This window comes from Coccinella septempunctata, chromosome 2 (genome assembly GCF_907165205.1).
Source record: "Coccinella septempunctata chromosome 2, icCocSept1.1, whole genome shotgun sequence".
Taxonomy (NCBI): domain Eukaryota; kingdom Metazoa; phylum Arthropoda; class Insecta; order Coleoptera; family Coccinellidae; genus Coccinella; species Coccinella septempunctata.
Window position 1 is genome coordinate 989,921 of NC_058190.1, and position 21,538 is coordinate 1,011,458.

Sequence of the window (21,538 nt, forward strand, 5' to 3'; positions counted from 1 at the left end):
ATATTTTCTCGTATAATGCGCCGTTTTCGAGTAATTTGATGCAGAAAAATTAAAAGTATCTGTGAAATTGGAAACATTGGGTACTTTGGCTGGATACAACTCATATTAAAAGATCCACAGATGTGTAGTGTCATAGAATAACTAGATAATTCTGTGACAGGTAATTTTGTTTTTCCAGGGGTGGCACAGCTCATTATGAAAACTCAAAATACCTATATCTTTTTATCAGGGCCGAACTGGAAAAAATGGTATAGGAAAAAATATAGTTTCTTTTGAAGTCAAGAATCTACTGTTAAAATATTTGTACGAGTCAAAGACTTACCTCGTATAGAATTGTTAAGATTCCTGAAATGAAAAAGGAGGGAAAAAACACAATGAAACATTTTTATTATATTAGAGTATGTTTATTATATAATAACTATTATAGTCATTCACAACTATTGCACTAAAATGGCACAAAAATATCTCATGTCATGAAATAAAGTCCATTCGATTTGAATTGAACGCGCATTCAAAAAATTTCGGTACAACAAACTTTTGACATTTTTTCTCAAAGATGAATACATCATAGATAAACAGCACAATTTTTTTTCTTTATCAAATCTCAATACAATTTTCACACATATAAAGTATAACATATATATATATAGTTCCAATAAAACTATTTTTGAGATTCACAACTCCCGATCCATCAGTCATCCAATAAATCATCAACATTCATTTCTCAAATGCAAAAATGTTAGATATCAATAACTTTTTTATCACAAGTTCCCAAACAATAAAATGGAATTCCGAATGCATCTGTGAATCGGAAATCTGGTACAAAACATTTGAATTGACATTGTTGAATATCCTTGGGAAGGAAAATTTCACTGATAAATTCCTTAGATTCCGACCATTTCAAAAATATTCCAGCAGTTTGATCCTTATCGATAATTTCATTATAGGTTATCTACTTAAAACTAACTCAGTCTCACGTTTTTTTGAAAAAATAAAATATTATCCAACTCCAAATTGTCAGCCCGACAAACGGGTATCGGAACAATCATAACCTTACACGAATTAACGGTTTTGTACTTAATTTTAAATCACAATCAATCAATCAGAAGGTACATCATTTGTTCTATGAACCCCGATCGATGCCACTCGATGGACGAGTTCAGAAACGCTCGCCAACCTTGTAAACCAAAACCTTTTTTTTTTAATTTTGACACTATTCGTTTTTACTTTATGGTTTCATCACAGAACACTTCGACTACTTAGTTGTTCTGTGGTGTGACAAAGCCTTTGACTGACTGACACTTTAGTAGTTGTTCTGTGACGAAACCATCGATGTTATGCTTCAAACACAGACAAAATTTCAAATAATTACTTTGAAAACACAATATATAACGGGTCCAGAAACGCTTGCCAACCTTGTAAATATTCGACAGAACATTTACAATGGAAACGTATTTTTTTTTAATGTTATTTCAGCTTTTCGGTTGCTTCAATAATTTAAAAATCATCGGATAATCGCTCTATGTGAAGTTGCAATTTTTTTAAACTTACATTGACACTTTAGTAGTTGTTCTGTGATGAAACCATCAGTGTTGAAACACAGAAAAATCTCTAGATTATGTCAAAAAACCAACTTTGAAAACACAATTCAAATTTTCAATCGTATAACTTGGATTTGAACGCCGGCGCTTTTCAAGATAATATAGATGAACTAAACAAATAATAATAATAATAAACAAAATTTAAAAAAATACGTTTCCATTGCGAATATTTCGTCGAATATTTACAATGTTGTCAGGCGTTTCTGAACTTTCCATTGCAAAAGCAATCGAATATTTACGAGGTTGGCAAGAGTTTTTATACAGGGTGTCCCAACAGAAGCGCCGATCAAAAGTACGAAGAAATTGAAAATGTAATAATATACAGGTTGTTTTATTTGAAATAAGCGTATAACTGAAAGCCATAAATTCTTGCGAATTTTTCAAAAGTGAAGTTAACCTGCTTTATATCTTAAAACAAAGTTTCAAACAGATATACAGGGTGCTAGTGAACAGCTGCGAAAAAATTTCAATGGTGATGATACCTGAGAAGCAATTTTCGATTTTTCTCTTAGAAAATTGACAGAAATGAAATGAGGTAGACATTCTATGGGCAATAAAAAAGAGTTGTATACGCTACGTACCTGTTGATGAATTTTTTTTCCCGAAAATCGTTAGTTCTTAATCAATCAGAAATAATTTTTAATGGTGCGAAACTTTTGTCCATAGAATGTCTGCACAATTTAATTTCAGTCAGTTTTCTGGTTTATGAGAAAAAAATCAGAAATGACTTTTTACTTGCCATCTTTAGGGAGCTGTATATAAGCAGGGGTTGCTAAAAAAAATTATAAAAAAGACCCAGACTATGTTTCGACTAGGAATCACCCCTTAAATTTGTCGCAACTATCCATTTACACCCTGTATATTTCTCCGTAAACTCCTAACGGGCTTTCCCGGCAAGACACCCTGTATACAGAGTGATTCAAAAGTAACGCGCGAAAATCATATCTTCGGTATTTCCTAGAAAAAATGGTCAAACAGGTCAATTTTCACCTAAACAGGGTGTTTGGTAAACACGCAGCAAAAATTCAAATGCTTTTTCCTTGGACAAAGAATATTTTGTTCCTTGATGATTTCTGGGAATACCACTTCATTTCAAAGATACAGGATGAAAAAAAAAAACACTTGTGGCCTGCCCGATCCCCGGACTTAAACCCCCTCGATTATTCCTTGTGAGGTTATCTAAGATCATAAGTTACAAAGAATTCGGAAGTAGAATTATTATTATTATTAGATCGATTTCACTTTGAAAATTCATTGTAGATTTCCATGTATTTCTTGATGATGAAACGTTGTAAGTCTCGCAAATTAGTTCACCCTGTATTTTTGAAATGGAGGGAGGTTTTTTTAGATTGTTAGAATAACCCAGGGAATAACCCTTTGGATTTTTGACGCATTTTTATCAAACACCCTGTACACTGTGTTGGGACTGCACTGTATCTCAGCTATTATTGAAGATAGAGACATGGGGTTTTCTCGACCCTGTATCACTTTTTTGTAAAACTTTTAAAGCCACAAACAGAAATATTCCAACTACTTTTGTTCCTGAAATACAGGGCGAAAACGCAAATGTTCACTTTTGGAAATGTTATTATTTCTCAGGCCCTGTATAAGGTTGGAAAAAAAATTTAAACAGCTTGCAATAGATATTTTTACATAAAATTCAGTGGCGTATTCGAAAATTTTTTTTTTAGTGCAGTGTTTTTAAGATTGGGCACAAACTTGATATTTTTTGAATGCAACAACCTGCATATTAAATCGACAAATATTTGCAATTCTTTTTTCTAAATACATTAATGTATCACAACCTAATCTTCAATAAATTCCAGCTTGAAAAATATTTATGTTTGTTTTTTCAACAGTAGGCCATGAATTCTTTCGCACATGAATTCAATTATTACTTTTTTCAAAACGCCATGCTATTTAAACCTTTTTATTTAATTATATTTTAAACATAAACTCAAAATATCACTCTGTAATATAAACTTCGAAATTTTGAGTTTATGTTTAAAATATAATTAAATAAATAGTAATTTAAACTTCGAAATTTTGAGTTTATGTTTAAAATATAATTAAATAAATAGTAATTTAAACCTTTTTATTTAATTATATTTTAAACATAAACTCAAAATTTCGAAGTTTATGTTACAAAGTGATATTTTGAGTTTATGTTTAAAATATAATTAAATAAAAAGGTTTAAATTACGTGGCGTTTTGAAAAAGTAATAATTGAATGCATGTGTGTAAGAATTCATGGCCTATTGTTAAAAAAACAAACATAAATATGGATTTTTCTGATTTTTTATGCTGGAATTTATTGAAGATAAGGTTGTGATACATCAATGTATTCAGAACAAAGAATTGCAAATATTTGACGTTTCAATGGTTGTTCCAATTAAAAAATACCGAGTTTGTGCCCAATCTTAAAAACAGTGAGCTAAAAAAAAATTTAAATACGCCACTAACTTTTATGTTAAAATATCTATTGCAAGCAGTTTAATTTTTTTTTCAACCTTATACAGGGCCTGAGAAATAATAACATCACCAAAAGTGAACATTTTCGTTTTCGCCTTGTATTTCAGGAACAAAAGTAGTTGGAATATTTCTGTTTGTGGCTTTAAGAGTTTTACAAAAAAGTGATACAGGGTCGTGAAAACCCCATGTCTCTATCTTCTATAATAGCTGAGATACATTGCAGTTTCAACCAAAATGGGACACAGTTTACTTCTTGATGATGAAACGTTGTGAGTCGCCCTATATCTTTGAAATCGAGAGGTTCTTCTTATAAAATCTAAGAACAAAATATTCTTAGAATAGTCCAGGGAAAAACCCATTGAATTTTGCCGCATGTTCACCAAACACCCTGTACAATTGTGGAGTTTATCATGCATCCCTTAAGAGGGTTGGAGGGAGATTAAACTTTTTAACTGGCAACCCTTACTTTTTATCAAGCTTTTTTTTTATTTTAATGACTGGTTCTACTTATTGAATTCGAATATTTTTTGAAATATTTGGAGGTCAATTTATAATAGTTCGGCGATTTAAAAAAAAAAAAATTGACCTATTCCAGGATATTCCTACAAATTAGTAACCACCGAAGATGCGAATCTTAAGCGTTACTCTTCACCCACTCTGTATATGGCGGAAAATTTAAAATTTTTCCGCACACCAAATGACGCGTCTAAAATTTATAAAAGTTTGTAGTGAACACAAGATGAAAGTCACAGAGCTACACACCTTCGCGAAAACTGATTCGAACCTACCACGACTTGCTTGACCTGAAGCAGTCGATTAACACAAGTCGAAAATGTATAAAATTCATTAAAATCAGTTTTCGTATCAGGAGATGCTTGTGCGCTCGCGCTCAATTAAAATTGGGGTCGATTTTCGCATAATGAGAGTCATGAGAACATAATCAGCACAGCCACCAAAAAAATTGGAATTCATAACGAGACCCGAAGATGTATCAGCGTAAGTACATTTCAGTATTGGGTCAAGAGATCCTCCGTCTCGGATATCAATTTCGAAAAGGACGGTCTCTCGTGAGGATCGTTGTGCCAGCAAGGATAGATGATGCGTATGTAGACGGCCTGCGGACACATCGGTGGACATGGGAACCTGAAATAGAATAAGGTGAAAACAAAACGAACATTGTGAACTGATTTTGTTCAATAGACAATAATATATTCAGAAGTAGTGCTAACGACCTCAATAATCACCAATGGGAAGTTTGATAGGTTTGAAGGTCTTGAACAAAAAAACCACTTGTGTACTAAGCCGACGTTTCGTTTAATATATAAACTTCTTCAGGGCACTAAAAGAGAACAGTGTGGACAAAACGGAATCATCAAACAGAATACATAATTACAAAGAAGTAATTTTCTTTTGTAGATATAAAAATATATGTTACAATTTTTTCTTCACGAAAAACAAACAAAAAAATTGCATATTTATATTAACTCATTAGTTGATGCCTGTCTCTTACCTACGAAATATGTTCTCGATTTCAATGCAGTGTTTTTGTCTGAATATGTACCTTTTGACAATGAAAACTGCACAGTACCGTGAGTAAATTTTCAATTTTTCCACTACATCGTAATTTGTCATGATTTTTAACAACCAAAAAAATTTTTGGAGGATTATAATTTCTGTTTCTCACAACATTTTTTGATGAATCATCATTTTGTCATTCACTTCCATTAGGTAGAGATATTGATTATAGGTACCTTCCTACTGACTATTGTTTGTTTGTTGTGATTTTTTGTTTGTTTTTCGTGAAGAAAAAATTGTAACATATATTTATATATCTACAAAAGAAAATTACTTCTTTGTAATTATGTATTCTGTTTGATGATTCCGTTTTGTCCACACTGTTCTCTTTTAGTGCCCTGAAGAAGTTTATATATTAAACGAAACGTCGGCTTGGTACACAAGTGGTTTTCTTGTTCGAGACCTTCAAACCTATCAAACTGTCCATTGATAATAATATAGTCATAAACGGCGGATCCGTCATGCCAACAGTAACCAACTTGGAATTCGCACAAAATCGAGCAATTTCTGACGGTTTATGTTGTCGACATATGCCACGTTGCCGGTGCACTAGCGTTTTATTTCGATAGTTTTGTTTTGGAAAAAGAGTTGGGTTGAATACATAAATTTGGTTTTGGCTGTCTTCGATCAATTCTCTTCATGTCTCATCAATTCTCTATCTGTTATACTCATATTTCATTGGGTTTCCACAATTTTTATATTGAAAAGTTCCGTTCCGGTTCCTAAGAAACCATGTCTAAAATTTATCGAATCAAGTTCGAAATTTATGGTAGCTTCGTTATTGAATTGTTTTGAGGCCATTTTTTATCTGTATCACTATAAGTTTTATATCAGAATTTTTTTTTTCTCGAAATCGGTAGCAGATACGATAAAACTACAAGACACAACAAAGTTTGGTATAACAACAAAGCTTCTTTTTACATTTTTTTCAAATTAACAGTGGCCCACTAAAAAAAATTCTGAAGAAAGTAGAGAACTGGACATATTTGAAATCTGAAAATTGGGATTATGATATTGTTCGAAATTCTTTACTGAGCTGAAATATTTTTGGAACCTGAGCATTTCCGGTTATACAAGGAGTGAAAATAAATTTGTTCAATTTTTTTTTTACTTTTCTTTCGTTTCTGATATGATTGAGTATTCAATGCTGTAAAACATTTCTGCTAAAACCATTGTTTTCATTCAAATAGTGTTCAAATTATCGAAAAAACTGAAAAATATGCGTATTCAGTATTATGTTGGTTATTTCTATTCTAAATATCTTAAGCTGTTTTCACAATTTTGAAGTGGAAGAATGTGGGAATATTGTACATTTCCTGAACTTTGAAAAAATTGTCACAGGGTGTTCCGAATATTGTGTCAAAAATTGGGATCATAACTTTCGTTTTTCAATTGAGAACCCTATTTTGTTATGATTGCGTTGGATTCTCCGAAGAAAAATAATGATAGTTATCCAACATGATAATGCTCCTAAAATAAATAATTCCTGAGAATTTTCTGAATTTATGTCGTACATAAATAAATCTGCTTCTTATCATATATCTATGGTCATAGAAGATAAATCATTCCAATAATTGATAAGTGACAGATCTAATAATCTTATCTCAAATTTTTGTTTTATTCATTCAATTTCTGTATTCTCCTTTGAACGAAAGTTATGGGAAAATCTTGATCTCAATTTTTGACACAACATTTTGAACACCGCGTGACAAGTTTTTCAATATTCAGGAAATGTACAGGGTGGGCAAATTTCGATGTTTTAGCACTACAGCTTTCAAACAAGTGGAGATAGACAAAATCTGATACCCTATTCTCGTTCTCTTTTTCTGAGGAACTACAAGAGTAGTAGTCATTTGTGGCCACCTTCTTATGTTTTCGAGTTATAAGCGAAAATTGGAAAAATGGCGATATCGAAATAAATATATATCTCCGCTACTACTCATGATAGAGCTCTGGAGTTGAAACATTATACAGGCACTTTTCTAAGTAGAATCCAGTGGCGTGCTTGCTTTTTTAGCAGGATTTTTAATTACGAAGCTATGACCCAAAGTTATGTTTTTCAAATGGGAACAATATATTTCTGTTCAATTTTTGAAGGCTTTATTTTTACTGATTTCAAAAATATATAACATCATGTGATTTGAATCAATATAAATAATAGAAAATGGTCAAAATCCTCTTTTCTCAATATTTTTATAGTTTCAACTTTTGACGAGCACAGAAAAATAGAGCTTCCTGTAACGAGAGGAGTCTCCTTCCGGCAATGTCATTCTTTCTATGCTTTTTACCAATTTTCAGAAAACTGCAAAACAGGAAAAATCCTGGAGTAATTGAGTTAGGAGCATAAAAATGAAAGGACCAATAAAAGTAGACAGTGGTTATCATACGATGCTACATTTTTCTATGGTTGTCATATAATTGAAACCATAGAAATATTGAGAAAAAAAAAAGGATTTTGACCATTATCTAATATTTATATTGATACAAACCATATGATGTTATACATTTTTGAAATCAGTAAAAATAAAGCTCTCCAGAATTGAACAGAAATATATTGTTCCCATTTGATAAACATAACTCTGGGTCATAGCTTCGAAATTAAAAATCCTGCTAAAAAGACGAGCACACCACTATATTCTTCGTAAAAAAGTACCTTCATAATATTTTAATCATCAGTATTAGCGGAGATTCAAATTTATTTCGATATCGCCATTTTTCCAATTTCCGCTTATAACTGTTTATGCGATATTACTTTTTGGGATTTTCAAATGATAGGGAGGGGGAAAGCATATAGTGGACAATGCAATGTGTATGTTTTTTCTTTTATTTATCTTTATATAACATCGAATTTATAATAGTTTAGTTTGAATTATTGTTATGTACCTCTGTAACTGATCAATTTATTTGTCAACATTCTTATGGGTATTTGTTTACCTGTGTATGTTCCCCTGTTAAGTAAATAAACTCGAAAACAAAAGAAGGTGGTCAAAAATGACTTTTACTCTTGTTAGTTTCTCAGAAAAAGAGAACGAGAATGGAGTATCAGATTTTGTCTATCTTCTTTGGTTTAAGAGCTGTAGCGCTAAAGCATCAAAATGTGCCCTACCTGTACTTGGTCGATACAAGCAGGCAGGACTGATGTGAAAAAACTAGATACTTTTTTCGTTGGTAAATAAAGGATGATTAATCACATAAGAATATAATTAACGTAACTTAAAATAGATGATGTAGGAGTTTTTTTTGACAGGATGTAGAATTCACCAATAAAATACATTTTACCAAAAATGGTCTATATAAAATATTCAAGATGGCCGAGCTACAACCCCTAGAATTTCTTCAAAATGTCAATAAATCGAACAATGAATGGTTCAGTACATCCGAGTCTATCCGATTAGTTGCATCAGATCACATATTGCGTATAGTGCGATTTGGGATGAAAACAGTGTAGAAAATTGAGGCAGTTTATTGAAAGTGCTTATGTTGACGAAGTGCTATTATTGTTTCCCCTTATTTCACCCTTATTTCAGGCTTGTTGTAGGTTCCGAAAAATAAGAAGATTGTGATGACCATTGTGTGAAAGAATTTGTGAATAATTTAGACGAGATTTCTAACTAATATTCTCTCTTTTTCTTTACACTTGGTCCTAAGTATTTTTATGTAATTTGGTATCGAAATAAGCCATTTGATGAAAATAGTTCAAGTCAATAAATATTGAGAAGAATTCGGCAATCCTCAGTTTCCAATTTCATTCTCACGTAAATATCGAACGAGCCGGTATCAACGAAACCATATGCTTAGGTCACTCATCACGACATGAGTTTTTTCCCATTTTTTGCCATAATTCAGATAACAAATTATCTAGGGTCGTATTAGGATCTATTTCAGAAATCATTTTAATTTTTGTTTCTCTACTTTGTGATTTTGAAAGTTTTTTATAAGTGATATTTGGTTAAACGCTTAATTTTAAACAGTTCTTTTTTGTCAAAAAAACTCACTTTTGAATACACCCTGTGAATCTTTCTTTCATTTTCAAGTACATACTTGAAATAAGATTTTCAAAAAGAGGACGAAATGTTAAATGCGATGATTTGAAGATATTGAAGTAATTCAGTTCTGTAGCACAATTTCCCATAGGACAAAGTGATTTCATAGTTTCCGTGTTTTCATTCCACTCTCACGTCGGTCAAAACCGTGCCGACATCAAACTAGTTTTGTAAATAAATTCAGACCACCTTAATTGGCTCCTTTGAAATTATCTTAATTTTTGTACACCGGCAACCTGAGTCTTTTTCTGTAAAATTTATCGGATTGAAAAACTTTATAAATAATCGCCAATTTCACAATGAGAAAAATACGAGTATGTACATCGTATAAAACGGGACGTTCTGTACTGCTTCAAAATATTGAAGATCAATTTTTTAGATTACATATTGGAGAATAATCTTACCTCGCCCCTGTTGCCAAAGCGTTCAGCAGTATCTCTTGTTCCTGTCCTTTCTGATCTACCTCATCAATATTGGTTAGTTTGGGCTCCTCCCCGCAGTTGAACATTTCGCACATCGTTACACCAAACGACCAAACGTCTGATCGCACTGAAAATTTCCCATCTCTCAGGCTTTCCGGAGCATACCTTGAAAAATACAAATGATAATTAATACATCGTTTGAAAATAATCAACCATTCCGAACATACTTTCATATCTTCAATGAAAATCAACAATGATCCAGAAACATTTTTTTTATATCGAATAAATAATAATCAATTGAATCTGTCGTTTGCTGAAATAAATGAAAGTTTGCCTTACCATTTGATGGGCAATTCCCTATTCGTTTTCAGGATGTAGTATTCGTTGGTGCCCATCGCCTGAGCAAGACCGAAATCTGAAATTTTTATGTGGTTTTCATCCACCACCAGTATATTTCTGGCCGCGAGATCTCTATGAACAATGTTCTTCTGTCCAAGGTAATTCATTCCCTGCAAAAAAATGAAACAATATTTAGAAAAATCAAGAAATGAGACCGAAACCATGGTCAGTATCTGCTGAGCTCTGCTTCGGTGTAACGTTCTCCATTTAGTTGTCCCGAAGACGGCAAATAGGGAATACTCCTTCTGACGAAAATGATGTATATTTTATGAAATATCTTTGAAACGTGACATTTTGAAATAACCATTTCAACCAAATACCAAAAATGGGTATTTAAAATTTAAATCGTTTCATTTCAATTGCACAAGTTGGCAAACATGGCTGTCTATGTCTATGTAGTCTACGACGAACGAGGAAGGTCGTAAAATTTTATGGGATTTTTATGGCCGGTTGCAGTTGAGGCTCGCCAGTAAGTACGCGCCTGTAAATCAACAGCTGTTATTTTATAAACAAGCTGATCGGACATTTTTCTTTTCATTGTCTTGTATGCGCTGTTGCCAAATCGTAAACTCCGCACAAGGCGATTTAAATTTTAAAACCCCATATTTGAAGAATGATTTTGAATAGTTTCCGCGGTGCATTTGAAAAAGATCATGAATGAAACTTATAATTATTCAGTTTAAACTTGCATATGCAGTGATAACCCAAATTGAGGAGAATTCCCCATTCAATTCAGATCATAACGCTTAATTAATTCTTAATATTTAGGAAGTTCTTTGGGTGAATTTGGAAATCAATAATCGATTTCAAGCGAATAACCCGTAATAACCGCGGTTATTGCTGGTTTTGCCCTTGGTTATGGCCCTCCACAGCTTCCAACCTCACTTCAATAACCAGAAGTTTAACCCAGCTCTCGAGTATGGTTATCTCCGGTTATATACGGTCCAAATGATGACGTTGAAGGGCTAGTTCATGACCTCACGATATTATAACCAATTATGACCAAAAGCGCTAGAATGCAGTTGGTTATTGTTGGTAATTACCAATGATGACCAGGTTATTCGCTTGAAATCGATTAATATTTTTATCGAGATTAATGAATTGGATTACGACTTAGAAAAACAGAATGAGAATAACATTAGAATGTGAATACCACCATAACATTCTGCTATACAGAGTGTCACACGAATTCCTTTCGTTCAAATATTTTTCGGAATCGGAATTCAAGTTTGACTCCTTGTAAATTTTTCCAGATTCCAACTTCAAGTTCATCTTTCGTTTTTTGAATGGGTGGCCCTATACAGGATGAATTACCGCGATAACATTTAACCATCTAATGCCCAATTTTTTTTTCTTTTTCAAAATTATTTCCGTATAGTTTCAAGTTAGCTTATGTATAATCTACATCTTTTTTTCGCAAATACTTAATTGATTCACATCAACACCTGTTCTCACAAAATGAACCTATAGTGAAGGCGGACATGGGCAGTTGAACTAAATTGCTCACAGGGAATAATTTTGTATCCACTTATATGCAACCAGTCTCAAGGCGGAATTGGGTATTAGAGGGTTAAGAATGTGTTTATTTTTCATAATTTTATCTGTATATTCTTTATGTTAAATTTTTAACATTATTAAATTATGAAAAATAAACACATTCTTATATTCTAATATTGAGCATTGCCTCCTGGTGTTCTTATGACTGCTTCCATGCGGCGATGTGAGCTTTTAATACAATTGGCAATTGACTATTTTGGAACTCTTCAAGAGGAGCTGTTCTGAGAGTTGGAATGGTTTCCGGTTGCGAATAAGTCTCCCTAACATGTCCCACACATTCTCAATTGGGTTCAGATCGGGGTTACGTGGAGGCCAGTCTAATCGATGGATGTTCATCTATCGTGATAATCTGTTACAACTCTCGCCACATGAGCAAATGCTTGCACAAGATGAATTGCATAAACAATAATCATAACAAGGATAAATTCGGATGCATACCACCCGCTGATATGAATATCAACAAGTGTTACGATCTGATTTGAACTACCCAATTTGCCATCGTCCAAGGCCCCAAATGGAGCACGCCCCATCGAAGAAAAGCATATGCCGACCGTGGTTTCGGTCTCATTCGAACTCATCAGAGCAACATAGCTTTTTTGAAATTAATTCGGTGAACATTTTGTTTGTCCGGTTATTTTCATCCAGGAGTGTAGTTGGTGTACGAAGTAATGTTTATAATTTATAATACAAAAAACGAGTTACCGCAATTTCGTTGGCGATAAATATTGAATATTTTCCTCTTGGTTTCTATTTCAGTTTCGTTAATAAAAACGAATTCAACTAGCAACCACCCATATTAGCTCTAATATTCAGCCCCGATATTTTAAACAGACTAATGCACCCAATTTTTCGAATTTCAGAGATATTCTTTATTTTATATCAAAATACTCGTTAAAAACGTATCATACGAGAAAATATGAAGAATACTTTTATTTTCCAAAATGGTCAAATATTCATAAATGACCTTTCAACTTACTACATATTGATAGTTGTGTGATAGTTGAATTTGTGGTATTTTCATTTTATGTAATGGTCATAATGAAGAAATTGGAAGATGTGGGTGAAATTTTGTGCTCCGAGAACATTTATCACATCAATGAGAAACTATATTCCAAAAATAATTCCATTCCATAAAATCGTTTGTGAGATATAACTGAATATTCTATTTTTGATGAATTTTCAACAGACGGTATCTTTTCAAAGTGTAAAGGGAAAAAGTGTTTCTTTCGATCTCGGGGATCTTCTCTTAAAATACATGGGTGAGTCTTTGACTCACACTGTATAAACTGACTGTATAAACGTTCATCATATCTTTTCGAATCAATTTATTTTTGAAGCAAATTCATATTGTGAGAACCACCCAATTACTAAGGCCCGTTTGCACCAATCCCCCTTAATGAGTACTTAACTAAGAGTAGTTTAAAGTTAATGGACGCTTAATTTTATTCCCAGTTGCACGACTGCGGCTTAACCGAATCTTAAGTAAGGGGGCCTTAAGTTTTGATACCTAGTGATATTTCAGTTTTTTATTTTGGTGCAACTTCATTCTAGTCCAATAAAGCCTTTTCATTGGTTGGCCGGTTGAAGATGATCGTTGTCATTTCATTGACCTTACTTTATTGTCCTGTCAGTCAGTGTCAAGTAAACTATTATATTATTATCAAAGAGTGACAACTTTTTGTTGTTGAATTAGCATTATCATTGATAATGAAATGGATTGTCAAATAAAAGGTACTTGACGTTATTAGAAAAACCACAGCAGTTCTGCAGCCAGTTTATGAGTTCAAAAAATTATTTTAGGTTAGAATCCCGCCCTTGAATACCTAAGACGTCATTACAGGAGCGCTTAAATGTAAGGCTAGCTTTAGGCTTAGCCATTTTTGAATGTCACTTTACAGTTGAAGCAACGTAATTTAAGTTAAGGGTTCATTTTAAGGGACACTTAACACTAAGTGCGTTTGGTGCAAACGGGTCTAAGACCTTCATGTAGAACAGACAACATAGCGCTTAAAACCAAAAAATATGACGACAAGCCTAATACTCTGTGGGATGTGTCAAATTTCCATGGTCAACCGATTGCTTTTATAAAAGTTAATGGACTATAATTGGGTATTCAAATGCAGATTCCAGCAACATGGTGATGATAGTTCGAACTAAGTCGTTAGTAGAGTCATCGTCATTTTTGATTTTGCTCAAATAAATCCTTTTGTCTCAATTGATACCTGGTTTTCCTCAATTTTTGTTTGTCGAAACTGGATTCAAGTACTTTAATTATTATCAATTTCAGATTAATAGATGTCATGAAATGTTAGTATATAAAACAGACCAATAATTTTTAAATCCGAACCTCTTGGCTCTTTAAACGATCATAATAGAAGGAGATTGATTATATCGAGAGCCACAACTATGATACCTTGCCTTCTCCCTTATATACAAGGCTAAAATTGCAACATTGATGCTAAGAAAACTTGTCCAAGTTGAACTGGAAATCAGAAGTAATTTTCTAAATCAATTTTATGTGGATGCTATCGCAATTTATACGTTTATCAACTTACTAGGCGAAAAAATCTTTTCTGGGAGAAACAGATTGGTTTTTTGTGTGAATCCTTCTAGTTAATTAACCTCCTATTCTTCGTCACTAATTTGATAACTTCATTATCATTTTATAAGAACGAGATACATATGTCCTTGAACATTGACTAAAAGTTCATTTCATCATCATTTTAAATATTTTCAACAGATCAAAATATATTTTTCATGAAAACTCTTATTGAAACACCAAAATATTCCCCGTTCCCCGATGTAAACAAACAAATGTCTACTAACTTTTTATTTACAAAAATTAACACAAGGGGGCGTATCGCTCGTTTGAAATTTCCAATAGGTAGACTTCTTTTACTCAGATCACTCTATTGTTCGCCGCCTGGTGTCAATTTTTGCAACTAGAGTTAGTACCCACTTGCCACACCCCGTATAACGATGATTTCAACTCACCTTCGTGATATCGAGAGCATAGTTGAGCAGCTGCTTGGTATGCAACGAATCCTTGTATATCTTCAGATAACTCTGAAGCGACCCATGCGGTACAAATTCCATGATCAGAAGGATTTCCGGATCTCTAACCACCCCAAGGATCTCTATGATGTTCGGGTGTTGCAGCGTCTGAAAAACGAAACTGTCAAAACAACCCGATCAGATTACTAGTCTCATTTTCGACTCACCTTCATTATGTTTATTTCCCTTTCGAAATCCTGCAGAGAAGACGATATCCCTGACGTTTTGAGTTTTTTGACAGCCACTTGTCTTGGATTGTTTGCAATTGTATTATCGTAATATTCCAATGTTGCCTTGTAGACTTCCCCGTAAAAACCCTGAAATTTTTTATTAAATTGATAAAGGTGCCGATCTAATTTTATTTTAATTTATAGTTACCTGTCCTATTCTACCCTGTAGGACCACGTTGCAGCACTCGTCCAGTTCGAAGATACTCTGCAGCGAGTTCATGCTATCCAGGGATGATACGGACGTAGGAAAATTGAAACTAGATAATATATTTGAAAAATTGCAGGACAGTGTGTCTTCGTGATTCATGAAATCCTGAAAATACGGAAGCGATTGGTTAGTATAACATGAATTTTCGTCGACCCCAAAAAAAGGAGAGAATTGGCAATTAAGGCGAAGTAGCCGAGGCGAGCAAAACAGTTGAGACCTTACCGTTATAAAGGTATGTGCAGAGGTCGACGAAAAAATCTGAATGGGGAATTATCCTCAATTTGGGTCGTCACTGCATATGCAAGTTCGAACTGAATAATTATAAGTTTCATTCATGATTTTTTCAAATGCACCGCGGAAACTATTCAAAATCATCCTTCAAATATGGGGTTTTAAAATTTAAATCGCTTGGGTTCAAGTTCACGATTTGGCAACAGACAATGAAAAGAACAATGTCCGATCAGCTTGTTTATAAAATAACAGCTGTTGATTTACAGGCGCGTACTTACTGGCGAGCCTCAACAGCAACCGGCCATAACATTTTACGACCTTCCTCGTTCGTCGCAGACTTCATAGACAGCCATCTTTGTCTATCTCATCACGATAATGCATTTGTTGTCCTTGACTTTCAAGGCATATTTCAGTTCATGTTGCCAACTTGTGCCATCGAAATGAAACGCTTTAAATTTTAAATACCCATTTTTATTTTTCATTTTTCAGTGCTTAAAATAATTTTTTTTTGGGAAACGGTTGAAAATGTGACGTCTTAAAGATATTTCATAAAAAATACATAATTTTCGTAAGAAAGAGTATTCCCTATTGCAGCTCAGCGAAAAACGATCCATTGTCACGCCTGCTTGCTAGCCTCCGCTATCAATTTGCAGGCTCTACTATGACAGACAGTTTTTCGTCCTTTGTACATGATTAATTGAATTGTTGGGATCGAAATAGTTATTTATATACCAAGGACTGTATAATACAGTCAAGCAGGCGATACAATGTAGACAACAGCAAATGACAGTTATTGTCACTGGCACTTATGCATCAAATTCTGTATTCCTAAAATTGATTCAATCGCCCCTCTACATTCATTCATTGGTGTATCCCGTTGCCGAGAATAAATCTACAAAAAGACTCAAAAACAAAACTATCGGTGCGATCAAACTTATAATTTCTTAGAGCTACTCGTGACTGAAGAGACCCAACCGTGACTTACAGATCCTTCCACACTCCGGGCATGGATAGTCATCAACCAGATCTGGCCGCCGCTGTATTCTTCTCGAGTCTCCATTATAACTGTGTACCAAATACCTCCACTCTGACCTGTCTAACGCTAGTTGTTCCCAGTTATGATTGGCATTAACAGATTTTAGGGATTGATGCAGTATATCCTCAAGACGCTTATACTGGCCTCCTGGTTTCCGAGCTCCCTCTTTGAATTCGCCAAACAGAGCTATTTTGGGGAGTCTTGTGTCTTGCATCCTCAGGATGTGGCCGCTCCATCTGAGTCGGGCCCTAGTTACTTGAGCCTCTATTGTTATACAACTCGCGCGTTGCAAGACTTCTGCATTCGAAACTTTGTGGAACCATCTGATGTGCATTATTTGTCTTAGATGACGTTGTTGCGTTTGTTCAAGATGTTTAATACGTCGCCTGTAGGGCGTCAAGCTTTCGCTTCCGTAAAGAAGCGTTGGGAGGACCACTGCTTTGTAAGCAGCTGTCTTGGTCTTCAGATTGAGGTCCTTTAGCTTCCAGAATGCCCGTGATGTCGAATTAATATTGTTGTGTATTTCCGTGTCCAGGTTAGCTAGCTCTAGTATTTATCAAGCTTCCCAAGTGTTTGAACTGCTCGACCTGTTCTACAGTTTCATATTCCAGGCTGATATCTGTTTGAAGGCTTCCTGACGGACTTACCAGAATTTTGGTTTTGTCAATATTGAGTCTTAGGCCTAAAGCCTCGAATATATGCTTATAGGTGTCCAACATTATCTGTAGATCCTCTGAGCTGCTAGCGATAAGTGCGCAGTCGTCTGCATATTGAAGTTACGTGATAAACTTTGTTCGGGTTTTTGTTCTGAGGCGCTTCAGGTTGAATAGGCCTCCATCAAATCTTAATCTTATTCCAACACCTCTTACAGGCATATTCATGTCAGCAATTATCGAGACAGCTATGACGAAAATATTGAACAGTAAAGGCGCTAATACGCAGCCTTGTTTTAATCCAGAGTTGTTTAAAAAATGATCGGTTGTAGAGCCATTATGCTGTATTCTAGCGGGGTTGATGATATGGAGGCCTTTACAATTAGTTAAAAATCTTTCGGGTACTCCAAGGCGTCCCATGATTTTCCATAGCGCTCTCCAATTCACCGAGTCGAAGGCCTTACTCAAATTGATGTAGGCTGTATAGATCCTTGATTGAAATTAGGTCCACCGTACCTTGATTTGGTCTAAAGCCACACTGGCATTCAGATAATAGCTTTTCTAAGAGTGGAATCAAACCCTCTATGTAGTATTGGTATTTTAGTCACGAACAGCAAGACGAAAAGAGTTTGCGGACGAAAAGTGTATGCGAGCCGGAAGTACTTGTCAGTTACTAGTTTACTTTTCGTTCGGAAATTAGCAAGTAAAATGTCATTTCACGTGCTAATTACCGAACGAAAAGTAGACTATTTTTGAAGGCAAGTTTTTCAAGTTTGCACGCTCGACTATAATAGACAGTTCTTCGTACATAAATAACCATTTATCGATTTGATAGAAAGAATGGAGAACATTATGACGTAGAACATTACCTGAGAACTCAACAGTGCACACTCCGACGACCTCGGTGTATAACTGGACGTCTCTGATAATTCTCCCTCCTCGGAATTTAAGATTTCATCAGTCTGAGACACGCAGGTGCTTTCTGTAACGGAAATGAGGATAAGAAGAGTTCGTAAACTGCATTTATTGTAAATATGACGTGACGCCAGTAGGAGAACATCGTAGCCAAACTTTCAAAATAACCCCGGCCTTCACTGCCGACAGTAAACGAAGTTTTATTGTATAAAGAAATTAATTAAAAACTATACTAATCAACAAACCACGAAAAATGAAATAATAATTAATATTCAACATGACAAAAATGAAAATAAGGTTAAATGGGTCATGTTTGGATATGGTAACCCTTGCACGAAATGGAATAAAAAATAATAATAAATAATTACACATTGAAGGTGAATATCAAAGCTAATGTGGGTAGATATAAGATGAAATCTTTAGTATTATCAAAAATGAAATATAAATTGAGAGAAAAATTTTCGATACTTATCGCCAACGGAATTGCCGTAACTCATTTATTGTATTACAAATATTACTTCGTTGGCCAAATGGAATGAAATGGAATATTGGTTTTCTAATATATAGGGCGATACGTACAAATATTTTAATAGAAGATTCTTCCGGTCGAAAGTAACACCCTGATAAAAAGATAAAGTCATTTTAAGTTTTTATAATGAGCTGTGCCACCTCTGGAGAAACAAAATGACCATCAGAATAACTAGCCTAATCTGTGACACTACATATCTGTGGATTTTTTGAACAGAGTTGCATTCAGCCAAAGTACACAATTTTACAAATTTCACAGATACTTTTAAAATTTTGAACATCAAATTACAAATAATTCTAAGCGAATAATGAAGAATACTTTTATTTCACAAAACTTTTAAATATTCGTTAGATAGCGCCCAACTTGGTGGTTTCAAGAGTAGGGTTTTTTGAATTTTTGATATTTTTATGGTATTTTTAATGGTCATAATGAAAAAACTGGAAGACGTGAGTTATAACTTGTGTCCGAAAAAAAAATCATAAAATAAATGAAAAACTATAATCCGAAATTTATTTCATTAGATAAAATCGTTTGTGAGAATTTTTTATGGTAGTATTTCAATAGCCTGTATGTTTCAAACCGAGCCGATTCGAAAAAAATTGTAAAGGGACACTCTTTTGACTTCAAAATAGTTGGAATACTTGTACGAGTCAAAGACTCACCCTGCACAGAAGCTTGTTAAAATGGTGATTTTAATGATTTATTTATGAAACAATGACTGAATTCCAGCAATTTCGGTGGTGATAATAATTGAACATTCTTCTCTTGATTTCTATTTCATTTTAGATGATAATTACTAAATAAGCTTGCAACCTCCTATATTAGCTCTATTATTCATCTTCAACATATAATCCTTTATTTTTGCCGTTTATTTCATACCGTGAAATAGTTACCAGATTCAAACATAACTCATTCAAACTTTCATTTGCATGAATGAATAATTCAATTTTCTTCCATAGCAAAATTAAATATATTTAAAAACTGATCTCTTGTATTTTCCATGCAAATATCTATAGTGCATTCACATTTATTTTAGCAGTCGGTTGGCCATGAAATAATTTTCTCTTCTTCAGTTTTTGTAACTAGAATGGAGTAAGATTGGCACTCATGAAATGTCGTTAATGTCATAACGCGGTTGCCACAACTAATATCAATTTTTATTATGAAAATGCCGAAAGTGATTGAAAAAGGGAGAAGACGGGGTTTCAGGAAGTGCTATTTAGAATTCAGGTCCGCTCATTCAAATAGTTGTATTCTATATTCTAAACTCCACAATACGTCAGACGGTAGCAAACATATTCAATGTAAGAGAATTTATATAATGTTTCATCTTCCATCTGAATCTTAACGACTTATATTTCAGCTGAATATTTCCACAATCAGAAAGATTGTGAATGAAGAGGATAACAAAGAATTTCCTTCTATTGGGAGACCCGAAAAAGTGGTGGCATTTGAGAATTTTATGTTGAATTAATGCGAAAAGTTTACTACAGGTTTTTCGAAATGTCATCGTAGAATAGGTTCCCGAAAATTGATTTTTCCTTTTTTCATTTGACTTGTTCTATACATTGTAAATGTCTCAAGGTACCAATAAATACCTAATTATTATTATAATATCAATGTAACCCCCATTGCTAGACATAATCCATCTCTTCATGAACTCCCCCCCTTCATCATAAAGCTCATCAAGACAAAAAGAAAAATGTACAGAGAATACCAGCAACAGCCCAATCCCGATTTCAAAAGAAACATAAATGAAATTAACAAGAGCATTCACAACATGATAAAGCAATACAGACAACATACATGGATGAAATAAATAAGACAAAGGGACGAACATTTTATCAACATGTAAACAGGCTTTCCAAATACAAAACATACCATAGTATACCAACCTTAAATGAGGCAGGCAAAATATATGACACAGATAAAGAAAAAGCAGAAATATTCTCCAGGCATTTCAACAGCTCATTTCAATATGATAAAAACCTCAAGTTTGACAAACATCATGAAAAAGATATTAACGACTGGTACAACAAATATTTCAATAATCCACAAACATCAACAAGAAATGAAAACATTAAAATTGATGAGGAAGTCTACTATGACATTTTACATAAGAGCAAGAACAGTGCTCCAGGAGCTGACAATATCCCATGGAGCGTTCTGAAAATGTTACAAATAGAAGTACATAACGAAATAATCAAAATATATGAACACTGCTTAAATACTGGATAATTCCCTAATATTTGGAAAGTAGGCACTATAATAATCATACCGAAACATAACACGGATCATCAAAAGGTACAAAACTATAGGCCAATAACACTGCTCCCTGTGGTGGGTAAACTGCTGGAGAAGATCATAAAAAGTAGACTTGAGGAACAACTGGAAAATGTCATACCTAAACATCAATTTGGATTTCGGACCAAAAAATCAACTACTCTGCCAATTACCATATTTATATCTAACACACACAATGCTCAACTAAATCGAAAGAAAACAGCTGCGATTTGCCTAGACATCAACAAAGCATTTGACAGCATTTGGCACAGAGGACTACTGTTTAAATTACACCAACTCGACACTTCTCACTATCTCATAAAAATAATC

The 21,538-nt window shown here is 33.9% G+C and overlaps 1 protein-coding gene and 1 long non-coding RNA gene across 2 annotated transcripts in view; both read right to left on the reverse strand.

Moving 5' to 3' along the window:
* Positions 1-388: 388 nt before the first annotated feature.
* On the reverse strand, positions 389-2,814 carry LOC123308557. The gene is made up of 2 exons (XR_006537144.1): positions 1,999-2,814; positions 389-1,177 (listed from the first exon to the last, which is right to left on the reverse strand). It is a non-coding gene; the product is annotated as an uncharacterized LOC123308557 (long non-coding RNA).
* Positions 2,815-4,962: 2,148 nt separating this feature from the next.
* Positions 4,963-21,538, reverse strand: part of LOC123308513 (tyrosine-protein kinase hopscotch) — an 84,283-nt gene continuing 67,707 nt past the window's right edge. Inside the window, exons 13-19 of the mRNA XM_044891207.1 lie at positions 18,351-18,463; positions 15,502-15,666; positions 15,291-15,440; positions 15,064-15,231; positions 10,453-10,622; positions 10,096-10,278; positions 4,963-5,216 (exon numbers count right to left, since the gene is read on the reverse strand). Of these exons, the coding sequence (XP_044747142.1) occupies positions 5,081-5,216; positions 10,096-10,278; positions 10,453-10,622; positions 15,064-15,231; positions 15,291-15,440; positions 15,502-15,666; positions 18,351-18,463 (1,085 nt within the window). The 3' untranslated portion in view covers positions 4,963-5,080. The remainder of the gene's footprint in view (positions 5,217-10,095; positions 10,279-10,452; positions 10,623-15,063; positions 15,232-15,290; positions 15,441-15,501; positions 15,667-18,350; positions 18,464-21,538) is intronic.